This window comes from Poecilia reticulata, chromosome 2, assembly GCF_904066995.2.
Source record: "Poecilia reticulata chromosome 2, P_reticulata-male-v2, whole genome shotgun sequence".
Taxonomy (NCBI): Eukaryota; Metazoa; Chordata; class Actinopteri; order Cyprinodontiformes; family Poeciliidae; genus Poecilia; species Poecilia reticulata.
Genome location: NC_088831.1, coordinates 24,779,809 through 24,807,057, shown reverse-complemented (window position 1 = coordinate 24,807,057; position 27,249 = coordinate 24,779,809). Strand labels below are relative to the sequence as shown.

Below are 27,249 nucleotides of genomic sequence, written 5' to 3'. Positions count from 1 at the left end.
TTTTTCTACAATTTGTGTATGTACACTTAAAAAAAGGAAACAAATGTCAGCATTTTCAAACATTCAATGACATAACTACTGCTGACATAAAGCATACAGGGTCTTTTCCTCGTAGAAAGTACTCCTAGTCAAGTGTTTTTTTTTGTGTGTGTGTGTCTCCTTCCTGTGCTTTTAACACCCAGATAGTAATGACAAATGGAAGCTTTTGTGAGGCCTGATACTGCTGGAACTTTCTTCTTCTTAACAGGAAGTAGTTCCTCTCCACTGTTGCCACATGCTTGCTCAGGAGGAGGGATTGCTCCACGCTGATCAAAGATTTACTGACAATTGGCTTTTTACCAGGTGTCCAAATCATCAAGTGACTATAATTATTTTGTAACCAGATTTGAACTTGACTATATGAACAGGTTTAATGAGACGAACCGAAGAAGGCCCGAACAGGATTCTTTATAACTGGGAATACATTTTTTTCGTGAAGTTTCCTTGAGATGATAATTTCTGGGAATGGGCGCTGGATAAATAAGCTGAGCCGAACAGACAAAAAAAAAAAAAAAAGCAAGCAAACACACCTCTTTTATAAGGTCGAGACTCCTTTGAATGAGCGCTGCCCTTTTGTGAGTGGGGGATTAGAGGCAGCATTTTTAATGAAGACAAGTAGGGATCTAAACTGATCCTTCCCTCGCTTCGCCAAAGGTCACAGATCAATAATCCCGATAAAAGTTGGAAAAAATATGTGCGTGCTCGCAGACGAGAACTAATAATATGTTGGTAATTAGCAAAGAAACTACTTTTTCCGTCTCAAACTAGAAAGTTCTGTTGATTGTTATCGAGCTTGTATGACTAATACCTAAACACGCAGCTGCTCAGGCAACACATGACTACTGGAAGCTGAAGCTGGTAAATCTGGTAGAGGACAAAATGTTGAAGAGACTAGACTCAGAACAGTTTTGACCTGAGCCAGATTAAAACATGGACCACAACAACAAGTTTGAGGTCTTGACTTGGCCGCCGATTTCCCCAGATTGAGCACCGGTGGGACGTTTTGCACAAACACGTCCAGAAGATTTACTGAGACTATTTGTGCGTACGTTACATGTATGGTGGCTTATCAGCAACTGTTGTCTGCACAGTTCTATATCACTGTTATTTTGTGGGTCAAATAGCTTCCTGGATTTGTGCAACAGAGTAGAAAAAATGAACGATGCACATTTAGTTTTCAGTGATAAATTTGAACCTTTAAAATTTGCAGTTGAAAGTGGGTTATTATGTCCTATTATATGCTTTGTGCCTTAAGGACTAGCTTTATAACAACATTATTACAGTTTATGTGACATTTTATGCTGTCGAGGGTGTGGATAAAGAACTAATAGAAATTGTATTTAGTTACATGTTAGAGTATTATATTTGATCTTATAGAATTATTAGGCTTGATTATTGTCATTATCAGACGTACTACTTAAAGTAGTAGTATTTTTGTAATAATAATCTGATACACACACACACACCCACCCACCCACCCACATTGAATTCAATGTTACCATTTTCTTCTACAAAACTGTCTTCTGACATCGTATTTTTTGACTTGGATAATTTTGTCCCAATGAAATAAAAAAAAAGGCTGACATTGCCAACAATTTGCGGTTTTGTCTTTTAAACTTTCAAGAAATTTACAAAATTGTCACACGTCTTAATGCGAAAGCCTCTCCAGTGAGACCTAAAGACCAAGATTGAAAGATCCTCCTTGATGCGCCGAGTATTTACAGATTTACTGGAAGGGCATTTTCTTTAGTCCCCGTTGCCAACTGGAGGTGCAGAATATGTATGCAGTGAGCTGTAGCAACAGGTCTTTGGAGACTGTGTCTGCAATTAAATGTCTAATTATAGCATCAGTTTAAGCTGCATGTAAATTAGCCTGATGGCTTCTCCTGATTCAGAGAGGCATTCCGTCTGGGGCAGGATGTGCAACCTGGAAGATGATTGCATATCTGTCACCGTGTCGAAAGTGTGCTTTTTAATTGTGAAAGCACCAAAACCAAAACCAGATGTCTAAGCTAGTGACAGCTGAAGTCAGAATATGTTGCAAATTAGAAGCAGCATAATATTTTGGTTTGCTGTAGATTAAACTGTTTGTTTGATTTGCTGTGTTTCAATTGCACTAGCTCGTCTCAGAAAATATGTTATGTAAATGTCATGCATTTGCATATGTGGTGCAACCAACAGCAGCTGTCACTCAGCTGCAGCTAAAATATCAATTCAGTCTGTTTTGGTGGAAAAAAAAAAAAAAATCTTACCCTACACTGCCCCCTTAAGGCCAATCTAAATAATGAAACAAGACAATTTTCAAGGACGGGTGTTGAAATGAGTGAAGTTATTGATCTATGGGAGTTAAACCTTAAAAACTGAAATAAAGGGAGTGAAAGTATCAAAATGAAAAAGATGATCAGTTAAGAGAGCAAGGTTTTTAATAAGTACACCTAAATGAGAAGCATCCTGCTTCCCTTTGTGCTCAAACACACAGACACACACACACTCTTCGATTCTGCTCTGTAACAAGCTGGCTCTGGCTTTAAAAGAAAGATCAAAAAACAAAAAAAACATGGGACACCTATTTTGGATGACTTTAGATTTCCCAGCCAGCATTTCAGCTGTGCTTGGCTCCTTTCAAAACTAAAATCTCTCTGCAATAGAAGCGCCAAGAGAGATCTAAAAAAAGAATCCAAGAATTTAAGACGTCCGCCTCCAAGGACTGTTTGTGCTTCACCTCAGAGAATACAGAGAAATCAATGCTCGGTCTAAGCTATTTCCTCAAAGTAAAATTGCCTGAATGGAGCTCATTTCCACTGTCTTTTACCTTGTATTGTAAATGCAATTGGGAGCTGCAGACTAAATATGGACGTTCACAAAATACACCTGCGGAAAGGCAGGAACAAAGGAATATGCGAGAGGGGGCTGGGGGGAGCCTATCAAAGTATAATCAAGTGCAATGCATGTGCACTGAATAAAATATGCATGACAAATTGGCTTTGGGAAACTCAGAGCATGCTGGCCCTCTGAACCTTAGCAAAGAAAAAAAAAGAGCTCATTGAGATTCCTTTCATTATGAGCATCGCTCTGCAGAGAAGCACAGAACAGGAGCGACAGACAGGAAAAAAAGAAAAAAAAAGAGGATGAGAGTAATGATTTCAGATACCAACCAAGAGGCTGGAAAACCATCGCATCGTATTCTAAAATATCATCGCACTAAATTACCTCGCAAAAGTATTAATAACCTCAGAACTTTTCCACATTTTACACGTTGCAAAAGTCAAAGGGATTACAAACTAAAAATGAAAAAGTGTGACGTCCATTTTTGTCTGTTTTGACTCAGAGTGAGCCGAGTACGAATTCCCTTTTAGTTTTTCCCTCCCGTCCTCTTTACAATCTTAATAAAACACACTGAAGTCTGTAACTGGAAAGTGACCAAATGTAAAAAAAAAAAAAAAAAAGTCAAAGGGTGTAAATACTTTTGCCCCGTATGCTTTTCAAAAGCAGAACAAAACACCCCAGACACGTCCCAACTGAGGATTTAGTCATTTATTTACAGAGTTATTCTTTGCCTTAATTCAGTACAGAATGACGTGAAGTCTTAGCATAAAAAGTGCGGTCACAGCAGGCCGTCATTTTCAAACACGATGCATCAGAGAATCCTAATGATTTCATTTCCTATGTCTCTCACAAATACAAAGCCACATACGCATGGAAAGCATACCTTCCCCTCCCCCCCCACCTAATGGGCAAATTAATACCACCAGACACGCATAGAAAAGAAGCATGATCCTGCAGGTTTCTCTCACCACGTTTACAAAATCTGTCTAAACGAAGTCGGAAAAGCAAGCTCTCCTGGAATCTCTCAGAGACAGATTTATGGCTAAAACATAAAAAAAATAATAACAATAATAATAATATATAATAGATAGGGAACGTAGAACATTTGTACAGTTATAATGCGTCATACGAGATCATGATAAAAGCAGATAACTTCTTTTGAAATCTTTATCTCATCAGTACAATTAAAGACACCAGAGGTCTGGCTTATTATTGCAACGGCTTTCACTTTAAAGTTCATGGGTTGTTGTCACATGTAGTCTCCTCGTCGATCTGCTGCAGCACGCCTGCATCACATGGATGTTGGCTGGCTAGCTAAAAAAAACAAAACAAAACAAAAATGGAACATCGTAATTTAATGTAAAAGAAAAACGAATGTGGCACGAACCAGATCGATTTCTTACTTTTGACTCGCATGTAGCAGGTGTTACAGAAGAGTTGCTTGTTTCGTATTCTGACTTCGGCCCCGGCCTCCGTGCCTCCGAGGTCGGACTTGCAGTCGATGCACTGTGTGGGTTTAGAGAGAGAGAGAGGAGAGGTAAAGAGAGCCACAGAGGCTGTGATGTGGACAGACAGACAGACAGACAGACCGAAGGCCGTATTCATTCAAACACAAATGATTGGAGTAGTCGCAGGACATGCATCACGACAGAAAGTAACAACACGGGTGCAGGAGATCAGATCTGATTGAAGGTCAAAGTCCCCGGATAAGTAGAGAGCTAAAAAGTTTGAGCTGCTGGGAAGAAATCAGGATATTCCCCCGAATCCCCCAGCCCACCAGAGTTAATAGAACGAGGAAAACAAGTTCAGATCGACCGAGTTAGTCTGTGAAGATCAGCAAACAAAGGCGTGCAGACGACACTCTCCGCCGTGGCGAAAGGAGTCCCCGGCTCTCACCTTGAAACAGCCCAAATGATAACAGAGCCCCAGGGACTCGATGATCATGGCTGCTCCCTTTCCCAGCGGGGTGTCACAGAACGTGCAGGTTTTCCTGCCACTCACTGACCTGGGTCACAGAATCCACAGCTGTGATTTTTAGAGCCGAAGCACACATGCGACGAGGCATGTGTGACTACATGCACACACACACACACACACACACACACACACACACACACACACACACACACACACACACACACACACACACACACACACACACACACACACACACACACACAAAACACACATTTACACTGAATCCTGCATGATTTTTTTCAGGAGGGCCGGACGATGCAGAGCTAAAGTTTTATCACAATATTTTGTGGTAACCATAAAAGTGATTATAAGAACTATTTATTACTAATTTTTTAGGCGACTTTATGGCTGTGACTGCATGACGCAACAATCATAGCAGCAATAGTCACATAAATAACTGCGACTTGTGTCGCTATAGTTCCCACATTAAGTGCATTTAGTCACATTTTAAAATTTATTGGTATTTATTGATACTTTCATTAAACAAACAGGGGAGAAAATACCAATCCCAACAATATGGACAGTTTTGGGTGATTTTAAACATCGTTAATTGGAGTTTATTGTGACAAGAACGAATCTAAATTCTTAACTTGGAGAAATTGTATCAAAATAAATGATAAGCAATGCGATAAATACATGTGACCAAGACTGGCCTGTTGATTGTCTTGCTGTCGATCCAGAACCATCTTTTTAAAGAACTAGAGAAGTGAATTCAGCTGTAAAGTCATCTTTTACAGTGCTGAAGCTCATTTTCACTTATTAGCATTTACGTTCAAGTATTAATTAGCTTCATTAGAGGTGAAGCTGATGGATCTGTGGTTTGAAACTCATTCTTAATTGTCACGTCCACTTTGTGGAATGCAACCGTACCTCAGCATAATGCTGCCACCAACATACTTCACTTTGTACATTTTTAGATTAGAAAACCTCACTTTGACTCCTCCAAATATTCAACTTACCGTAGCCAAATAAGTCAAACCATAAAACCTTTCCCCAGAAGATACTTGGCTCCCCCATGCAGACTTAGCAAATAACCAGAAGTACATCAAGGAGAAAGATCCAGAATACCCTCAGCAACCACTCATCACCTCACAGATATAACACATACAACCCAAAGTCAGGGAAAGGCAGGTTCCTGGGGGCCTTAGGAAACCGGCGCGTTTGGCCTTGTTACCTGTTCCGCTGCTGATAGGCGTCAGGTGCGGGCTCCGGAGAGGTGATTGGTGACGGAGTGGTATGGGAGGAGGACGGACGGGACCAAGGGGCCGGGTAGGTTCCTGCCCCACCATGGAGGGAGCCCGAGGAGAAGGAGGGGGGCAGGGTGGAGGAGCCTGGCCGGCGGGGCCCCGAAGCGCCAGTGTAAAAAGAAGAGCTGCCAGAGTAGCCAGAATACGGCCGAGAGTAGTTTGAGGCAAAAGAGCTGCTTCTGGGAGTCCAGGATGAACGCCGAGAGTCGTAGGAGGAGTCCAAGTTGTCAAGAGATTCCCCTCTGTAAAGCCAACCCACACACCACACAACCCCTCCATTAAAGGATGTTAGTTGAAGAAGCAAAAACCATCTGACCACCAACCGCTTTCAGGTTTTCTAACAAAACGTGCCAAATCAGTGTCAGTGTGGCAGCCAGATGGTTAGACGTTTCCGCTTCAGGGCCCGGGGCTGTTAGTAAAAGTACAGAACCAACCAGTAACCGGGACGGACGAGGTGTCTACCTGCGCATAGGCGGCACGTCGCCGTCCCTGTTGACGGCCGGGCCGACAGAACGCTGGCGGATCCAGCTGCTGTCCGTCAGCAGCGGTGTCTTCTTCTTCATCTCATTCAGGATCTGCTGGCGCTCCAGCTCGGCCTGCGACAGCGACTGCTGACTCTTCCCATCTGGAGTTGAGCTTCCCATCGCTGAACCAGAGAGGAAAGAGAAACAGTGTAATTATGCTGGGTGAAAAGAGCGTTTTTTTTTTTATTAGACTACATGTTTTTTTTATAAATATGAGTTTATTGTAAAACATATTGCAGTAATGCGCACCAAAGACGCTTGGCAAAAGTATTTATACCCCTTGAAGGTTTTTATATTTTGTCATGTTACAACCAAAAGCTTCAATGTCTTTCACAGAGACAAAGTGGTGCATAACTGTGAAGTGGAAAGAAAATATTACACCTTGTTTCAATTTCTATTATTGCTGTGTAATGACTTGCCAGAACTGCCTTTCTGTGCAACTGCAGTTTTTTTGGTCTGAATATCTCCACCAACTGTGCACAGATACTGAATTTGTTTTGTTCAATCATCTTTAAGAAATAGCTCAACTCAGCTAGATTAGATGGAGAGCATCTGTAAAAAAAATGTTAAAGTGCTTCCGATGATTTTCAGGTTGATAAAGGTCTTGTTGACTTTGACAGGGCCGTTCTCACACACAAATATGCTTTGATCTTCTAGACCGTTTTATGTGGATGTGGTTGTGAATTTAGTCTGTTTTTGTCTTGCATTTACCTTCATTTACCTCATGAGCTTCGCAGCTGATTCTCTGATTAATGCTCTCCTCGCCTGACCCGTTTATTTGCAGAAATGTTTGACAGCCTTGCATCATTTCCTTCCACTTCACACTTATGATTTACTTTCTCTTAAAATTCCTATTAAAAGCACTGAGGATTGTGGCTCTAATGTGACAAAACGCAAACGTCTTTAAAGGGGTATGAAAACTTTTCCAAGGCGCTGTTCAAATCAGACTTCAATCATGTTTGGGGCAAAAAAAAAAACCTGCGCAGATCTGAAAGTAATTTTATTGCAATCAATAAGCTTCTGTTCTGCCACACGTGCAGTAATTGAGTCACTTTTAGTGCAAGGCAGCTGATTAACGTCTCATTTAGTCAGTCAGATGCAAATCAAACAGCTGTAAGTTTTGATTTGGTGAAACGACAAATCAGTCGATCGTAATGGAAGGGAGGGACTGATTTAAAAAAAAAAAAAGCAGAGGCGGTGGAGCTTCCAGAATGAAGCCAACCTCTCTCTGCCTCTGCGTATCTGAGGGAGTTTCTCCATTCCAGCTCTGATGCAGCCTTCTGGCTTTGGTGGCGTTTTCTACGTGCGATCGTCAACTCCTCTTCCAGCAGCCTGAGAGACAAGTCCTCTGGCTGCCGTAGCAAACCTACGTACAGCAGGACAGGGCTCACACACACACATACACACACGCGCACATCTGCTGTGCAACAACAGCCCTACGGTGGAGCCGTTCAGAAAACAACCCGACGAAGAAACAAACGAGCCAAACTGACCTCTCCTCTGAGGCTTGTCGTCATCATCCAGCTGGGGAGACGACTGGGATTTTGTCCTGTCAAACAAAAATGTTAACGTTATAATTAGTGACAAATTATTAACTTTAAAGTGATCAATAATCAATAAAAAGCTATGGGAAACTGACAATTCTTGTCAATAAATTCTCCTACTATTTTCACAGTAAAACATGTCAAATATTTGAACGTTGTGTTTAGTTTTCTGACGGCAGACACTTTATTAGCATTTTTATATCGCAGACCTTCATTTAAACTCATTTTTTAAATTTAGGAAGCTGAAGTGGACAGCAGCTAACTCCAGTTCAACTACATTTAGGTGAACATCCACTTGTATGACCTGCAACACTTTTCAGTTGACTGTAAAGAAGCCTAATTACAAACATGCACTTAAACATCATAGGGAAAAATATTATAATGAGTTTAGGCTTTAATGATCCAATTTTTTTAAAGGTGGAATTAACAAATAGCATTTGTTTTAAACAAAAGTTAGGTGCATAAGTTTGAATTCAGGGGTCTTTTCTCCATCCCCACATGGTCAAAGTTGTAGTAAAACATCCCAATTAATTTGTGTAGTTCATAGTTCTGTATAGAACTGGGTTTTTCAAATTTGAAGACTAATTTGTCAATTTTTGGATAGTTTTCCTACAAAGTTTTGACTGTTAAATAAAATAATGGCAAAAAGAACTGCTAAGAGATTCGATGGGCCAACAGAACAATGGATGAAAAGACGACCAGGTATGTGGGCAGATTGACTGATGGATGAAAAAACAGATATACGGATGTGTGCGCAGATGCTTGGACGACTAAATGGACAGAAGAAAAGCTGAGTGGTGTGGATGGATCCAGTAATGCTTCATGTAAACATCAACCTAAACCGGTGTTAGTAGCCTGCGGAGCAAACAGCCACGACATGAAGCATTGTAAAAGCAGCGATGATGGGCTAATGGCAGCAGGAACACTGACCTGTCAATAAAGGACAGCGGAGGCTGAGCACTGTCAAAGTCGTGGGAGACAGCGGCCCTTTGGTGAGCAGCAGTGTGTGCAGACAGGTGGGATGATGATGGAAGCAGGGGGAGAAGGGAGAAGTAGAGTAAAGCACAGCAAACGCATTAGTTGCAGCTATGTTAATGCACAGGCAACAAAGAGCATCAAGTGACACGAGGATGTGTGTGTGTGTGTGTGCGTGCGTGCGTGCGTGCGTGCGTGCGTGCGTGCGTGCGTTAGGAGCAGCAGCACCACGGCACTGACCATCTCTGCTGCTCGAAGGCTTTCTGCCGGCGCTGCTGCTCCACCGCCTCCTGCTGCCTCCGCTCCTCCTCTCTCCTCCTCTGCTCCTCCTCCCTCTTTCTCAGCTCCTCCTCTCTCGTCCTTTGCATTCTCAACTCCACCTCCCTCTTTTCCCTCTCCTCCTCCGCCTGCATTGCTCTCCTCTTCCTCTCCTCCTCCGCCTGCATCTCTCTCCTCATCCTCTCCTCCTCCGCCTGCATCTCTCTCCTCATCCTCTCCTCCTCCGCCTGCATCTCTCTCCTCTTCCTCTCCTCCTGGAGTCGCTGGAGGTCCCGCTCCTCCTCCTCCCTCCTCCTCCTCTCCTCCGCCTGCCGCTGGCGCTCCTGCTCCACCTTCCTCTGCCTCTCCTCCTCCTCCCACAGAGTGGGCTGTTGGAAAGAGGAGCGGGGCGAGTGTGGGCTGGCGCTGTGGCTGTTCACCTGGAGAAACATTGAAAACGACACAACGGCCTTCAGCAGCCTCATTCCTCGCTGTGACATCAGGAGGAGCCACTTGTTAAATATTCTCTACAAATTCCCTAATATTAAACAACAATAATAATATTTTTAAGACTAAACTTAATAGCAATATTACCAGCGTCCACGTGACTAATCCTTGTTCTCGCCTTGCTTTCGGTACATCCTTTTATCTGAAATTGTTCTCCTTTTATAAAAGTCAAATACAAGACTGTGAGACCACGTAATGGTTTTATAATTACAGGACTTCTGTTCACTAAAGCTTTTTGGATACATTTAGACGAATTTACAGTGTGACTCATGACTAATTGCCTCCCTTTTAGAACAATCCAGACAATATTTCAGGCAGCAGTCCATAACTCATGAGAACTGAAATAACTTTCATTACCTGCTGGTGGCCCACGCTTGTGACAATCTCCTGCTGGGCCTTCAGCCACTCCTCCTGCAGCTTCTCCTGATCACGCTTGTATTTTTCCTGATGATTAGAAAGCGGTTTTATAATGCCAAACACCCTTTTTTCTTTTTTTTGTCTACGCAGCATGCAGAAATGCACCGTGTCTTGCAAAAATGCTTGAATCTCTTGAACTTTTTCATATTTTCTGACAATTACAAGTGAAAACTTGGATGTGTTTCATGCATATATTCATTCCTAGACTTTAAAATCTTGGTTACTCTCATCTGACCCTTTGTCTTTTCTGTTTGTTCGCTAGTGCTCTGTAACAAACCTCTGAGCTGTCTTGTAATGAGATTATAGCACCCACACATGGACTCTCCTCACTACTTTGGTGACTTCTGAAGGTAATTTAATTTAGAAGTATCAGAGTAAATAGGTTTAAATACATTTGCACCCCCAAATTTTCAGATTATTTATTTTAAAAAAATAGTCATTTTCCTTCCACTTCTCATTTATGAACTACTCTGTGTTGGTCTGTCACACAAAATACACAGAGTTTGTGGTTATAAAATGAGAAAACGTAACAGGGGTGTGAATACTTCTAGACAGACAGCCTGCCGGGAGGTTTGTGGATATGGAGGTCACCCATATCTCATGTAATCGTTCAGAGAATCCTGATCTGAAGAACCTATTAAACCTTGGCAGGATGAGTCCCGGCTCATCTCGAAATCAGGTCGTTTATCAAATGGCGATGAAGACTACTGAAACAAGAAAACCCTCTGAGATTTATCAGGAAATCCTCTCTCAAAAAATGTGTCTCTTCTGGCTTCAAAGAGGCTCTAATTATCGTGGCTATATAACACATACTTCTGGGTTCTTGAATGCTTTCTTGTTTGCAACACAAAATATTAATAATTTAAGTTTAATTTTTGCTTTGTTCATTTGAAGATTCTTTATTAGTTACAATCAGTACCTGAAACATCATAGTTTTAATTTTAACAAAGAAAACTAACACATAAAAATATATTAATTAAATAAAATTCAAGTTATAAACTTTATAACTTTGGTTATTATAATTTTTTCTCATATGGACCTACTTGTGTCTTTAATAAAGTTGATGATGTTGATGATTTATTTCAGTTCATACTGTGATTTTCCTACAAACCTGTAGGAGGAGCTCTTGTTCTTTCTGCCATTTCTCTTGTCTCTTGCGCTCTTCTTCTGGGTTCCAAGACCAGCGGCTGGAGGAAACTGGAGTGATTGCAGGAACAGGAATCTGAAAAAGAAAAAAGTCACCAAAAAAAAAAAAAAAAGAAACACAGTCACTACATTTAACCTTAAAAACAGGTGGTGTGCACTAGTTTTTTTCCATCTTGGAAAATTAAAATTCAAGTGTCTCTAACAGAAAGTAGGTCCTTAAACTTTGATTTCTGTAAGTCTGTCTGTGTTTGAAGTCTTGTTTCTTTTTCCTGAGAGGCTAACTCTCCGTGCCACAAAATGAGCCGATTTTGGCGGTAAAAAAAAAAAAAAAGTTTGATCTCTAAAAGCCAAAAAATAACATGAATTTCATTAATTTAGAGATAAAAAGAATTTGGTTGACATGATGTTTTTTTTTTCTTTCTGCAGTGACAGAAACAAATGAAACCTAAAAATTCAAGCAATCAGATGTTACAGCAATGAGTGCAATCAGGAGCGGCAGCGACCCATTTTTAGTGCAGCTGCAGAGGGATTATTAGGACCACACTGCACCGCAGGACGGCAGCTCAAGCTGTTAGCACCGACTTTTTAAGATGCACTTCTAAGTGTTGGAAAAGCATTCACATGCCTTCAACATTTTCACAACTTCTCGTGTTGCAATCAGAAAATTTTAAAGATTCTACTGTGTTTGATAAGACAAACCAACACAAAGTGGCGCATAATTGTATTGTTGAGAACAGTGTGTCTGGGCTTCATGGACACAGATTCACAGTGCCTGCTTTCACAGATGTTGTCATGGCAATCGAATAAACATAGCACAGATAAGAGAAGATTCCCCTCTGACGCACTGACGCTACTCACATCTGGCATCGCAGACTCCGATCCTCCTGGGAACGAAAAAACACCGAGTCAGTTCGAGAGGCATGCTCGGGCGGAGCGACGCAGCAGCACATGTAAACAGACAAGTTAACCCTGAGGCCCGAGAATACGTCCAGGCAAAATGGCTCGTTAGCGTTCCAGTTCAATTTAAAAAAGTGTTGTGTGTTTTAAAACGAAAATTCAAAGCAAAACAGTCATTAATGTTTTCACCAAGCCTCAGGGAACCACAGGTCAATTTTCACTTATTAGGATTCATCTGGTCTCTTTGTGGCAAATCACAAACTTATTGACATTTGCACCTCAGTATTTTTGAGAGGAAAATCAATAAACATGATCAAAGAAGCTTTAATCAGCGATATGCATGCAGCAGCAGCAACAACATAAGGAGCAGCAGACAGGCAGCCTGAAAGGCAGACAGACTCTTCGGTACGTGCATGTCAGGAATACCTAACACTTCATGAAGAGTGGAGCAATGCGCTAATCTGTGCAACACCACAAATGCAACAGGATTCAAGGGATGTGCTTTTGTGGTTGGCATGTTGGGATGCTGACATGCTGCAGAGCTTGAGGAGCAGCACACACTGCTTCAAAATGTAGCTAATGTTCAATTTTTATTTTTTTTTTTAGAGGGCGTCAAGTTGGACAAGAATATTACTAAGCTGTTCAGGTTTCATGTCAATATCCCAAGTTGTACCAAGCAAGGGTGAGGACTTCACTGCACACAATGAACCCTGTTTACCACAGAGGAAGACCAGCGCACTGACACTGGGCCCTGAGCCACCTGAGGGAGGGAAGGGGCACAGCACAAGGGTTAAGCTTTGACACCAGACAAGAAAAAGGGAAAAAAAATAAAAATAAAATAAGGAACCTTGGGAGCAGGGTCCCATTTTTATCAACACAACGAAAGTCTGAGACGGACAGGAAGACATGCAGCTCCGACTTGGAATTCGGACAGATAAAAAGCGCAGAGAGATCGGCCATCGGAATACACAGAGAAGTCAGAGTCAGCATTAGGAACCACATTCATCCCTTTCAGTCGCTTCTTCTCTTTGATTTTTACCTTGTTCAAAAAACTCTGATCTCCGTTTTAAGTTTTTCAAAGATATTGGTTCTGACTCTATGTGAGAAACGGAAAACAGGGTTAAGTGAGACACAGCAGAAGAGAGAAATTAGTTTAACCTGAGAAGAGTGCACTTACAGATGGACACAGATTTGTTGGTACTCTATGTAAAGGGTCATTTCATACTGAATAATCTGGAGACACTCAACCTTTGAATGGGTGTGTTCATTCAGTGGGGGAAAAATCCAACAAACTGCATCTTAAAAAAAGTTACAGATAGCACAGTTATTGCCACCTAAACATGAATGAATTAAGACTGAAACATAAATAAATGCTGTGTACCTATTTCTGTTTCAAAGGATGACAAACACTGGGAACGCTCTTTTCTGCTGGAAAAGTGAAGGTTTACTCCTAATGTGTCTTTCTACAGGATAACAACCCGAATGACAGGCCAAATCAAACCTGACTCAATCCTAATCCTTTTACCTTATCCATTCTGATCCATTAAGAAAGGGCCCAAGACTCTAAAATGGTCTAGAAAGAAAGACTGGGTAAACAGGAAGGGTCAAAGGTCTGTCAGTCAGCTCCATCTTATTGAAAACTCAGAACTGTGCAACTGGCAACAGGGAGATGTATAAATAATTAAAATTCTAGGCCATCAATAACTGTGCAACCTTGTTAAAAACAATTATTAATCAAAATGGGATTTTTTCCCTCTGAATAAAAGCACACAAATTAAAGGTAGCATTTCCCCACCTTTTTGTAGAAGGACTTTGTGGAAAAAGTGAACCTATTTAAAGGTTTTTTTCATATCTTTACAAGGTTTACCAACAAATTTGTCCGTTCTATTTCCAGCACACGGTCATAAATGACATCTCTGTTTAAGGTTTGTTTATTTTCCACGTCTTTGCTATGGTCAGAAATAGTCTCAGAGATCAGTTCCATAACCTTTCCAACTTTTAGCACTGCTCTTTACCTTTGTTCCTCATGGTCACTGGTTGATCTTGGAAGTCCCCATTAACTCTGTTTGAAGCCACATCCTGCAGGGAAAGGCTTAAGGTCATTAAAGCGTCACTTAATGAAGGAAAATACCAGAAAAACACAGAAAACGCTCTGCAAGTTTCAGCTAGCTCCATTGGCCCTGAAAGTTTCCATTTTTTTCCTTTTTATTATTTGCCCTCCCAAATTTTAGCTGAATGGGCACAAAGCGTTGGATGTACTACTTTAACTTGCTTTGTTGATCCAGTTATTAAATGTGGATCAGTACTACTGGATACGTCTCAACTTGTGAGCCATCACTTTTAGAACACTTGATGGATCCAGTTGAACTGGAGTGAATAATTTGATTTGTATAAGATTTTGAATTTCCAGCTGGCTGGAAATTCAAAAATCATATTTCTTTCGATTCAATAAATGCGTCATAGCTAAGTGTTAAAAAATTGCTCATTGTTGGCCATTTTCAGAATCAGTGAGGACAGAAATGTAAGAAGTTATAAAAAAACAACAACATATTGAGGCATAATTTAGGTTACGAGAGAGTCAGAGAGAACAAGCATTTCAGCGGATAACAATAAGACTTAATAGATTATCACAGTTGCTTCATTTTAGCCTCTCAGGATTTTGCCTTCTGTAATAAAACATGCTGGATATGGAAACTGGCAATCTATGCACACAGAGACTAGATTTGATAGTTAGCAATGCTAACTCCTGTGCTAAAGACAACTTAAAATGTAAACCGATCATTTTGTCTTTATTTTTGTCTGCAGTCATGTGACATCTACCCTGACTATGACTGACCAATCAGGTGTAAGGCTAGGGAAAATGTTAAAAATTTGGTTAATTATAGTTATGACAGAGAAATCGGTTGCGGCTAAAGCTAGCACTGGCTAAATTGCCAGATTGAAGACTGGCAGCAAAACTGTGATCACTGTATTCGTAGATAACATTGGAATAAAAACGACTTAAATTTACGTCAACCGAGTGGATATCGACACTTACCACCAGAGTGGGGGCCTCTTTAGCCAGCACTGATTCTGTGACGGTACGGGAAGTGAAATCCAGGCTGGAGTTGGCGGTCTTTGTCTCAGGAGGACCTAGAAGTATCGGATGATCCGTACTGGTCAGATTGATGGTCTTATGGCTTTTAAATGGCAGGGAAGGTTGATCTCTGTCCCAGTCTGCATGCAGTAAATGCAATGGCAATAAAAAAAAAATAGATGGTGTGCTTGAAGATAAACCCAAGATTTGTGCATGTAAGTGTATGTGAGTCCGTGACTCTGTCAATGTGAACCCCGGCATCCGGAGGCAGAATATATACACACACACACCACCACTATAAAGCAGGGGGACCAAGAGGTGCCGTTATGGTGTTATTGTAGAGAACAGCAGGCGGCGACAGAGAAACCACCTTCCCCAGCCATGCAGCCCAAAGAAGTCATAAACTCATACTGATTTATTAATAGGCTTTTACTAAATAAATTGACTTTACTAACAAGCCGTTTATGTTAGTTTCAGTGACTGTGTAGTTTAGCTCTGTTCTGAGGTGACACTGATATAAGTGAAAGACTGCAAAGACAAACAGCACAGGGTTAGCTCTCCAAAGGGAAATGTTTTATAGATACTAAAAAAAATGGACAGCAAAGAGAACAATGATCAGGAAAAAAAAAAGATGGAACATGAACATTTTTAACCAGCCAATTAAAAAAAAAGAAAAAAAGGGGGGAAAAGAAAATAAACCACAGAGGTGAGAACACACCCAGCCCTCCCTCAGCAGGTCCTTCGTCATTTAGCTGTCATGATATCATTCATGGCTGACTTCACAATAGTTTACGGACCAATTTAAAGTGTCAAAACTGTTTAGCGACGCCCAGAGATTAAGCGGCATTGTCAGTCCAGGAGAGTAACCCTTGAACCTTTCCTTCGTGTTCAGTCTCTTTGCTCTCACAGCAGTCAAACAAACAAACACACACGCACGCACGCACGCACGCACGCACGCACGCACGCACGCACGCACGCACGCACGCACACACACACACACACACACACACACACACACACACACACACACACACACACACAGCGGAGATGACTCACTGTGCTGGCCGTGACGGCGCACATCCATGACCAGGCTGCCCTTCTGCAGGGCCTCCTCCAAGCTGGACTTCCACTGCTCGTAACTCATTTGTGCCACCTGGAGCCCGTTCACTGTCAGCACTTCGTCCCCGACCTGCAGCTGGCACATCTCGGCCGAGCTACCTGGAGGTTACAGGGAGAACGGGCTTATTAGAAGAAGGAACGTCATTAGAACCGACATCAGAGCAGTCCCAGCTTTTCCAGTTCTTCTGGTCCAGGGCTTCAAACATCAGTAAACAAAAGAAGCATCTTCAACTACAAGAACTGAACAGTAGATGCAAAGCGCACAGTTAAAATACCCAGTAGAAATGAGCAAACTCCACATTTTTGTTTGTGATGGCAGAACGTAGGAGGCTTTTACCGACACTCCCAAGCAACCAGTTAGCAGGTGCTGTAGATAGCATCTTACGGTTGCTATGGAGACTTGTCCTTTCTCCGTCCAGATTTCTTTTCACCTCAGTCACAATTTTCCTCATTGTGCGTGGCGGCAACATAAACTCCTACCCAGTTGTTTAAAATTTTTAAAACATTTATCTGACTGTAGAGATGAGTAAGTTTAAGGTTTAAGTTTAAGGTTTCATGAATTGATGCGATATGTCAGTATAGCTTAAAATACACGTCCTACTGTTCATGCGCTGGTGGGGAGCTGCAGCAGAAAACAGAGGCTCAGACCCAGCAGATCTGACCCATATAGACGCTGCCCTACATAAGGTTCTGGCATCACAACTGCAGTGGACTCAAAAACCTGCTAACGGCTAACAGGCGTCATTTAGCTGTCATGATGAAACAGAGCCAAAGCACCAGTGTCCAGTATTACCATGTGCTACTGTGAATTACATGCAAACACTGCATGGGTGACTTTTCATGTGAAAGGTTTGGGTTCGAGCTCAGCTGTGTTGTGTCACCTGGTTGGATGGACGTGACCTGAGCTCCCGTCGAGTCCCAGGCAGCCTGGAAGCCAAAGTCTCGACTGCTGTTGGGTTTCTGGTTCAGGCTGATTCGCATCTCACAGAAATCCTCCTGGAAATCACACAACAGCAGGTGAGTAATAAGAATATGGACTATCTTTCAGATTATGTCTATTTCTTTTTTTATTTGGCCAGAAAAGCTTCTGACATAATAGTTTGTTGCTCCATTTTAGTCAGCAAACAAACTGAAGATGAACTAATTTTAGTTTCATTGAATTTTTATTATAAAACAAACAAAAAAAAATACATCTTTGTTAACACCATCAGTCTGAAGCAGAGCTTTCCTTTTCTGATATTACCAGAAGAAGAAATCCCAGTACCTTGCTGGTTTCTTTGCCAGGAGCAGGACTGACTGAGACGTCACTCTTGACATGAGACGGGAGAGACCTGATGCTCTGAGTCGAGGACAGGCCCTTTGCTGTGGCGCTCTCCTCTTCCTCCTCCTCTTCCTCGCCATCGCTGCTGTGTGCAGAGCTGGACTGAGCCTCGTCCTCTGAGGTCATGTACTGATGATACCGGCTCGGCACTGACGCCTTCTTAGAAACATCGACGTTGCCGTTGACACCCTTGTGGGATTCGTCCGTCTGTCGAGGATTAACACAAAAAGAGTTGATCAGTAGCTGAAGAAGATAGCTAGAGCTACAGCCAGAGCTACGACGGCTGAGTCCGGCCTCCTTCATCTTCCTAGCGTACCCTGAGCACGTTTTGCTGTTTTATTATCTCTGCTGCTTGTACTTCTATTAGCACAAGACATTTTTTCTTCCACTCAACTTTTCATTAATTACTCTCAGCATGACTATAAACATTCGTCTTTTTCCAAAACCCATTTTCACATGCAATAGAAGATTTGTCAGAGAAACTCAATTTTGTGTCCTCATTAGTTGTAATGAGGGTTTAGTTCAGCTCATCAAAATGAGCTGAACTAAACCCTCTTTGTGTAATGAATCTACGTAACAGATAATTTACTCGGCCACTACTCATTTATTGAGACGCACCTCTGTGTGCCTGGTACACGGTTTGCTGTACTTACCGTGTGGGCTCTGGAAAGAGAGGAGATGCGGGTCGGCTGGGTCCCAAAGGGCCTCGGAGCGACAACCGAGGTTAGCCGCGCGCTATCCGATCTCTGGTAGCTCCGGGGGAGGGAGGCGGAAACCCGAGACACAGCGGGAGGCTTGGGTTCCATCGAGCTCGACTGTGGTTGTCTGTCCAGAGAGCTGGAGGAGGGGGCCTCCACCCCAGTCGGCGCTCCCAACAATGAGGGCCTTGGCTCGAGCTCCTTCTGGGTGGAGGCAAAAGAGGAGTGGGGGGCTACGTCCCTCGTAGTCTTCTCTGTGTATTTTAGGACCTCGTGTTCCTCCGCTGGACTCTTCTGATAGGATGTAGCTGCTGGAGGCTGGTTGCTGGTGGTGGTGGTGGTGATGGAGTTTCTGGCTGCAGGACCGTCCACGGTTTCCTGCGGAGTGGGAGGTGAAGGCTGTCTGCGAGCACGTGGGGAAGCAACCGGGGGGTCCTCGGCTTTCAGAGAGGGCTTGGAGGGTTCTGGGGAATATGAGGGAACGTCGATGGTGTAGCTTCTGGGTGGAAGCGATCGGGTTGGTGCGCGAATTACGGGTTTCTCAAATAAGTTGTCGTCGTCGTCATCCAAGTAGGAGAGAGACGACAGGCGGCTGCCGATGCTGTGCTTTTTTTTAGGTTCTCTGCGGGTGGAAGGGAGGAGGAGAAAGGTGAGGGTAGTGAGTAGGAAGGGGGGCAATGTGCAAAGTTAAAGATGAGGAGGTGGGTATGATGCAAAGCGATGAGGTATAATAAACTGATTCCTATTTACACACTGAAGACAACAGTGCAGTTTCTCTTCAACAACACAGAAAAACATTTTTGCCCTTTATTACCTTAGTAAAGTATCCCTCCTCTGAGGGTAAAAAGGTGCAAAAGAAGAACAAACTCATTAAGCACCACAACCACCCTGATGCTCTACACTGATCAGGTGTGCTTTTCCCCCCCCTTTTTGCTCACCTCTCGTCTTGGATCTCCTTGAAGGACTTGGACCTGCCGTCGCTGCCGTACGTGACCTGCTCTATCTTCTCCCGCTCCTCCTTCTTCTTCACTATGTCAGAGTTCACGCTCCGGCGCCGGTTTTTCCATTTGCTCAGGTCCTGCGGAGAAAAGATATCCAAGTTCACCTAATGCGTAGCATCTTTGACACATCAAATCTCAGGGTTTGGATTAAAGCGACAGGCTGTCGTGGACAGCTAGGGGATGTGGTGGAGAAGTTGGGGAAGAAAAAAAAAAGAGAAAAAGGAAAAAAAAAAGAAACAGGGCTCCATTTGAAGGTGTTCTATTTGTGAGCCTGAAGCTCCTCCCGACTCGCTTCCCCTGTGGTTTGGGGACTGAGTGACCTAAATGCAGCTTCAGGACTCCATTACTTCGCGGTGACATCAATCAGACAGCAGGCAGGTACAACAGAGAGAACATAAAGACATCTGTCACGTGATAGGCGTTTTATTACTCATTAAGTAAGTGACAAAACAGGTACATAATTGTCATCACTTTCAAGAAAACGTTGTTCTTTTATTAAAATGAAGTCATTTTCTGTATCACAACTTCCCCATCGTTATTACATGATAGCAATATTTCATATTGAATCTGTTGTTGGGGTTGTTCTTGCCAGCAGGGACATTTGCTGATGAGAACAGTCAATAGCCAGAGGGCAGCACCGCACCAACCAGTTCCTGCCTCTTTGACTTCAATCCAAATGGCTCTGATTTCAGCCAGCAGCTGCAAGTCTAATCTCACAGATCATGAGCTCGTCTTTCACTTCAGCCTTATCTCTGCCAGAAGCAAACATCTTTCTTGTCTGTCTTGATTATGCAGAAAACTTATGGGAAAGATGGCTACAGGCGTGTGCTAGACAGTGCCCTTTTCACATCCTGTCACATTATAATTACCAGCTTCAGTGTATTTTATTGAAGCTAGTAATTGGGAAAGTGGGAGGAAAATGATTTAAAAAAAATAAAAAAATCTGAAGTTCACTGTACTTCAGTTTTAAACCCCTTTCACTTGGATAATCCTAAGTAAAATCTAGTGCCCATATATCAAATATACTCACATCCTGCCACTTATCTTCACTGTCTTTAATCTGTTCTCTGTACTTCTGAAGCTCTTCGAAGCGATTCTGCCGGATGATTGACGGGTCCACCTGGATGTCGCTTGTTGATTTGCTCCTGAGAGATGAAATAAGTGGAGGAAATAGTAAAAAAAAAAAAAAAAAAAAAGAAAAAAAGTCACCTTCTTTGCATTGTTAATCTCCAAAAAAAACAAAAAAAACGTACTTCATAAGTTTAAATTAAAAACATTTTACGCATGCGTCATCTCTTACCATACCGCCATATGTGCAAATACTGGAAATCATGTTAGACTTTCATGTAACGGAGTTAGTATACACACCACAAAGACCAGCCAGGAAAAAAAATTAAACAGGTTATAAAAAATTAATGGGTTAATAAAATTTACGACTGTCATCCCCACCATCATGCAACAAAAGTCTCCATAGGGTCACAGTTGACAAAAAAAAAACTCCCTTTAAAGATGTCACACAAAGATTTCAGACCTCTAACCAGTCAAAACGGTCACACTGCAGTTTTTTATTTTATTTTTTAATTTTAAGAAAGAGCTTTTTGCAGCCCTTCATCCCCACCCTCCCACCCTGGACTCGCCCCTGTGTTTAATATTGCATGTTAAAAGTTAGCAGCAAACAACAGTGAAAACAGCACATCAAGAGGCAGGGTGCGACTGGACAGAGGTCTGAGCAAATCCAAAACATGCCACATTTCTGGGCACCCGCGTCAACTCACCCATCAGAACTTTCTTGCGTTTGCTGCTGTCTGGGGGAACCGGAGAGAATCACAGACAACAAAAGTCATATTTCTGTAGGCTGTTTTTTTTTTTTTTTTTTCCCCACACAGTGAGACTGACAGTACTCGGGTCCAAAGCTGGAGGCCAGGTGGAGACTCTTAATAAAACTCATTTGTATTTAAACCAAACACAAACATGACTCCACTTGCCAAAGTCTAAAATTTGCAGCTGCCTGCCTGCAGAAGATAAAGAGTGAAATAGCTGACTTGACAGTATGAATTGTATGGGCAGTTGCCCAGGGAAACATTAAAAAAAGGGAGGCATGGGTACATCAAGTAAAAAACATTACTTATCTGTCAAGTCTGCCCTATGAAAGTTTTCTATTGCAATGGATTGCTTTTTCTGTATTTTACGTAGGTGAACCCTCATTCTGCTGAGAAAAAACAAAACAAAAAAGAAACAGGCTTGCCAGTGTGCTTTGTGCAGAACTCTGGAATATTTAATCACACCCCATAATCTCAGATAATTTCCTGCACTAAAAGGCTTTAGTGGAGTGGAGAAAGCTTCCTAAACTCCACTCATGCAAGAAACAAAACTGACTCTACTGTATGGAGCCTCTTACTTAATAGAGATGTGTTTGGATTTCCCTCTAAGCAACACATCCTCTCCACAGACTCCATGATGCAAGCTTAACTTCACACATGGCAGCGAAGTAAATCCAGATGAGCTTGACTCAGCTTAAATGGTTGCATTGTGCGCCCAGCCTGTGGTGAAAACTTTGAGTTCTGCTCACCAAGAGAACGCACACGTCGCATGTACTTTCAGAGAGGTGGGGGATTTCTTTACCCCCTAATAAATGTTGGCGCACATTAAACTGCCTGACTTGTTGCAGTCGGGGCTACTGTATTTTGCATCTGCCTTGTCTTGCTGCTGCGCTGTGAGTTTCGCATGTTGGCGTGAAGCTCTTTTCAGCTGAACTCGGGGTCAGATTCACGGCTTGGGGAGTTATTCATCTGGTTCCAATGCAAAGTCATGGAGTTATTTCTTTTATTTTATTGATCAGAAATATATAGATGTACAATTTACAGGCAAATTCAGACTTTCAAGAAAACAAACTAAAGATGAAAATATATGGGACCAGTTTTTTTCATGAAATCCTTTCCGGTCAAGGAGAAGTTTGGGGGTTTTTGTTCATGAACCACACCCACACGCAGGAGCAGTATGTTTGTTGCACAACCGGGGAGTTCACGCTGAAGGTAAACAACATGCACCTCTGAACCGTAACCCTTTTCAGAATAATAAAGTATTAATTCTCAATATAAGAGCAAACAAAATTGAAACTACTCATGGGCAAGGAAGACAAATGTTTTAAAAATATTCCATCATTATCATCGCTTTGGTTTAAAACCCTTTTAACAAGATGCCATTACTCCACACTGCTGGTCAGCTGGCTGAAAGAGGACTACGCTACCAAGACATCTGTGTCAGTGTAAATATTTTCAACCCCAAAAAGCCACAAAGTCAGTCTCATGATATTTTAAAACTACAGGTAAGCTATGAGCAGCTCATGGTCAAAAACATAATAACAGCAAAAAAAAGTGATAATTTTTTGCCATTCCAAATATAATAAAGCTAGTCAGACAAATACCTTTTTAATAATGTAATAAAGTTTTTAATATCTAATAATAAACTGCTATATTGCCAGTAACAAAGCAAAAAGTTATTACTCTTTGGTTCAGAATTTATTTATTTTTTTTAAATGTGATCACTGCAGTGGATAGTTGTGCAATGCATAAAAACCACTGTGTTTCTTGAAACTGCAACAATAAAGTAATAACTTAATCAACTTAATTATTGACAAAATGTTATTATTCTGAAGGACCTAAAACTTTCTTACATTATTGGAAAAATACTGCATTATTGCCTATGAGTTGATTGCCAAACTAATTATACAGCTGATAAAAGCTAGATCCATTCCTGCTACTCTATAAGGAGCCAAACGACAAACACACATACTATTCTGGGCAATAAGCACAAATTATTATTAACTTGAAAAAAATTTGCTAAATGTAGCTGGCATTTATTACTGTATTTTTTGCTTATGTCAATGTGTCAAAAGAAAAATGCAAAAGCATATTATTGCATTATAACCAACAGTAATTACAACAGAAATAATATGGTGCAATTTAACCAATTAGATTATTTTGTGTCTTTTCATTTCAACCTTCTCGTGTAAATACCGTCAGACTGTATTTCCACTCAAAGTCACCAAACAGTGACAATGTGATACCAGAACATGTCAAGAACTAAATAGACTTTTTATACAGCAAATGTCAGTATATCTCCTTCTATGTGGCTTACAGCAACATGTTTTAAAGTGACCCAGTAAAAAAAAGTAGAAGCAGCGTTTCATTCTAAACAAGAGCGTGACTGGACAAAAGTTAAACCTCCGACCGACTCCACATCCATCAGAACTCGTGTGTCATCCGACACAGGGTTGGTAAATGGTACATGGATCAGAAGTTTAACATCAATATGCTTCTACACCTTCAGAGCCACTAGTCTTTCCAATAAAAGCTTCCTCTTGTATCTTAGCTGAGAGGCTTCCCTGATTGCCTGCCACCTCTGCAGGTCGCCTTCGCTACAGGAAGAAGGCACGGAGGGAGTCGTGCGACCGGCCAACGGGCCTCTCTGCTGACTCTGGTCGGAACAATCTCGCAGCTTCCGAACCAGCATGTCATCCTTTTCTGGCTGGAGCTCATTCTTAGCTTGATCCTGCTCAGCTGCGGCCGCTTCCCGAGTCAGAGGGCAGGGGGCGCAGAGGAGTCTGGCTTTGAGATCAGCAGGGAGGGCCCAGGGCTCCGGGACGTGCATGGGGGCGTAGTTGTCTGGGGCCCCCGAAAGCGGTCGCTGCCTCTGGGTTTTCTCCCTGCGATAAACGACATCGTCCTGCTCAATATCTGGAAAATCGTCTTCCTCTGCGTCTCCGCGAAGGTGTTGCTGTGTGACGATATTGAGCTGTGGCTCAGACGAGTGGAGTCTGCGCTTGGCGGGGAGCCGAGTCTTGAACGCGGCCAGGTCCGCGTTGGACTGAAACGACAGGGTCCGCCTGGCGAACATGTCATCGTTCTCCAAGTCCGGGTCAATACTTTCATAGTCAATGGGGTCCGGTGGCTCTCTGGGGTCTTCGCGCCCCAGAAGCGGCCACTTCTCACCTTTGACCAGTCTGGGACCTGAGGTGGGATCCACGGGGGCAAACACCAGAGGAGGGATCTCTAAAAGAGGGGGCTCTATCTTGGGGAGCTGTGGGGGAGGGTGTGCTTGAACATGAGGACTGCAGGGTGAGCAGAAGGAGAGAAAAGGATAGAGAGATGATGAGCGCATGCATGGGACCTGGATCGAGGTGCAAGAAAAGGTGGAAAGGGAACATTTGATTCACACAGATGCTGATCAAATGTGGTTGTTGCTCGTAAATGTATACAACCGCGAAATAATACCAATGCAAGTTGATTGCAAAACTGGGTAGAAGCTGTAATAAATTTAAATACAGCTTATTTCCAAAAAAGGGGAAGCAAACTCCTTGTTAGAGCTCGTTAGGGCAACCCCAGTGGCTCAACTGCTCTATTAGTCGATTAGAAAGCAGCTTAAATCAGTTCAGCCCCATATGGAGTAGTGTTCCTTTAAAATGCGATGCTTTAAAGCGAACTCGCATCGTCACAGTCGTGCAGCTGTATCGACCTTTTCCCGACAACAAGGGTGGTTTGAGCCGGGGTCTCGTGTTTGTGGGAGCGAGAGGGGGAGGTTGCAGAAGAAGGGGGAGCGGAGGAGAACCAAGGACCAATGCCGCCCTCTGAGTCGTCGGACGAAGAGCCGGACCTCTGACGGCTACAGCCGAGAAGAGCAGGAAGAGAGAGGGACAGAGGAGGTTAGAATAGAGCAGAGGGAGTGCGATCGCAGGATAAAAGCAGGACTCATAGGAGTTCGGGAAGTTGTACTGCAAAGAAATGTGCTGTTAAATAAATGTAAAATATTTTTATATTAGCATGCAGCTAGTTAAAGAAAACTAAGCAAGAAGAAAACAAACAGCAATATGACTTACACCTCGCTAAAGTCTTCATACCCCTTGAACTTTGTCACTTTTTGTCACGTCGACTCTGACCGGAAAAGTATTCCCACAGCATGATATTGCCACCACCATGTTTCACTGTGGAGATGGTGTTTTTATTGGTGTGGGCTAGAGTTAGGAGGAGATTGGGTGCAACAAGGTGAGGAATACAGGATGCACTCCGGGATGTCGTGTTCGCTGCACCATACTCAATGGTATATGTGTCAAACTCAAGGACTGCGGGCCAAATCAGGTCCACCATAAGCTTTTATGTGGCCTTCTAGACTTTAGAGCTTTCAAGATGACTGTTGTGTACTTAAATATTATTTCATCAGTCAAATCAAAAACAGTTTTTATCCGTTTTCACATTCTATCACTATCAGCTCTTCCCACAGTTTGGTTATGACACCCCTGCTGTGTACTGGTTAGGTGGTTTAATTAGATTTTATTTAGGCATATCAGAGAAAAGGCGGCCAAATGTAAACCCAACCACAAAATCTTTATTTTATTTTACACTAAAAGTTTACGGTCGTGTAGGCAAAATGTGGAAAAAGCTCAAGAAGTATGAATACTCTTGCAAAGCGTTGGGTAAGCCGAGGTGTAGTTAACATGTTACGATTCCCTGTTGAATTTTGGTCCCCAGTAATGCGACACACACAGTCACCCCCCTCACACACCTGAAGCCTTGCATCTCCTTGTACCAGGGCCTCCTCTGAGAGCCCAGTTTGATCTTCTGTACATGAACGTCTTCTTCTGGCGTCCAGAACTTTGGTAAGAACTTGTTATAAGACACGCTGCTCGCCCGCTGCAGTTTGGCGCCTATCTTACGGGCATAGAGATCATCCTGGACAGGATCGGCATAGCCCACCTCATCATCATCATCCTCTTCAGAATCATCGCACATGTACCTGAACAGGCTGTCGGAGCACACGCCCCGCCGGTGGTCCACCCTCACGTGGCTGCGGTCGAGGGACTGCGTTTTCCTGCTTCTGCTGCTCAAAGGAGACAGCCAACCACAAGTGCCAAATTAAAAATCACTCGTTGTAGGAACCAAGCTCACAAAAGCCACGCAAAAACAAAAAGCACAGCAGCCTCAAACCAAATGATGTAAGGATTAGGAAACCCAAGCAAACACAAGGCAAACTGAGAAACCAATTTTAGGTCCTATGCCACAAAAAAAAAAAAAAAAAAATTTAAATTCCAACTCAAAGCCCACAATTGTTTGTTTTTTTTTTTAGAAAGAACAAACATGGTTTTACTGCAGCTTGAATCTGTAAATCACTCTCCCCAAAAACTCCATCAAACTGAAGTGTTTGAAGCTGTGTTAGAATACTTTGGGTAAAGATGTTGCTCATGGCTGCAATAATCCATGCAAACTGAGAGGAAGAGGAGCATTGGGTTTTTATCTCTCATCACACAGGCACATCCACACTGCATCTTCATGTTCTCTGACCTGTCGCAGGTCACGCATGGCTGAGTGGGGGAAACAGTGACCTTAGGCCAGGGGCCGCCTTTACCCCAACCCCCCCGTCCCCTTACTGAGGGGCTGACAGGCACGGCAAAGTTGGTGGGAGGAGCAGGGGAGGGACTGTGGAATCGTCTGCTTGCCAAATCGTCCAGGACGAGATCGGGGTCCGGTCGGTCTGGGTCCGAGTCACTTCCGCTTCCTGAACCATATTCCCAGCGGGGTTGAGCTGATGATGGTAAGGCACTCTGGGTGACATGGCTGCCGCCATAGCCAGGAGTGGAAATCCCTTCTTGACTAAGATCGCCATCCCACAGCATAAAAATTAAAA

General features: G+C 42.7%; 2 protein-coding genes across 13 annotated transcripts in view; both read right to left on the bottom strand.

Annotated features, from left to right (window-relative positions):
• Nucleotides 1-3,558: 3,558 nt before the first annotated feature.
• Nucleotides 3,559-27,249, bottom strand: part of lmo7a (LIM domain 7a) — a 59,569-nt gene continuing 35,878 nt past the window's right edge. For 2 of the 12 annotated variants that reach the window (XM_017302068.2, XM_017302102.2), the window contains 22 exons: nucleotides 21,348-21,377; nucleotides 20,603-20,717; nucleotides 19,510-19,649; nucleotides 18,527-19,193; nucleotides 17,817-18,080; nucleotides 17,434-17,548; nucleotides 16,490-16,651; nucleotides 15,395-15,573; nucleotides 14,373-14,436; nucleotides 13,397-13,453; nucleotides 12,319-12,344; nucleotides 11,426-11,536; nucleotides 10,255-10,341; nucleotides 9,373-9,830; nucleotides 9,088-9,144; nucleotides 8,107-8,162; nucleotides 7,836-7,979; nucleotides 6,552-6,735; nucleotides 6,017-6,331; nucleotides 4,762-4,870; nucleotides 4,269-4,371; nucleotides 3,559-4,179 (listed from right to left, as the gene is read on the bottom strand). In XM_017302068.2, coding sequence (XP_017157557.2) covers nucleotides 4,157-4,179; nucleotides 4,269-4,371; nucleotides 4,762-4,870; nucleotides 6,017-6,331; nucleotides 6,552-6,735; nucleotides 7,836-7,979; nucleotides 8,107-8,162; nucleotides 9,088-9,144; nucleotides 9,373-9,830; nucleotides 10,255-10,341; nucleotides 11,426-11,536; nucleotides 12,319-12,344; nucleotides 13,397-13,453; nucleotides 14,373-14,436; nucleotides 15,395-15,573; nucleotides 16,490-16,651; nucleotides 17,434-17,548; nucleotides 17,817-18,080; nucleotides 18,527-19,193; nucleotides 19,510-19,649; nucleotides 20,603-20,717; nucleotides 21,348-21,377 — 3,466 coding nt within the window. In that variant the 3' untranslated portion in view covers nucleotides 3,559-4,156. Of the gene's footprint in view, nucleotides 4,180-4,268; nucleotides 4,372-4,761; nucleotides 4,871-6,016; nucleotides 6,332-6,551; nucleotides 6,736-7,835; nucleotides 7,980-8,106; nucleotides 8,163-9,087; nucleotides 9,145-9,372; nucleotides 9,831-10,254; nucleotides 10,342-11,425; nucleotides 11,537-12,318; nucleotides 12,345-13,075; nucleotides 13,118-13,396; nucleotides 13,454-14,372; nucleotides 14,437-15,394; nucleotides 15,574-16,489; nucleotides 16,652-17,433; nucleotides 17,549-17,816; nucleotides 18,081-18,526; nucleotides 19,194-19,509; nucleotides 19,650-20,602; nucleotides 20,718-21,347; nucleotides 21,378-27,249 lie in introns of all 12 variants that reach the window. The other 10 variants (XM_017302070.2, XM_017302085.2, XM_017302097.2 and 7 more) reach the window with 10 other exon arrangements.
• LOC108165752 (LIM domain only protein 7-like) lies at nucleotides 22,379-26,750 on the bottom strand. The gene is made up of 3 exons (XM_081601339.1): nucleotides 26,131-26,750; nucleotides 25,087-25,233; nucleotides 22,379-24,682 (listed from the first exon to the last, which is right to left on the bottom strand). Exons 1-3 carry the CDS (start codon nucleotides 26,355-26,357, stop codon nucleotides 23,890-23,892), a joined length of 1,167 nt encoding a protein of 388 aa, XP_081457465.1. The 5' UTR covers nucleotides 26,358-26,750; the 3' UTR covers nucleotides 22,379-23,889.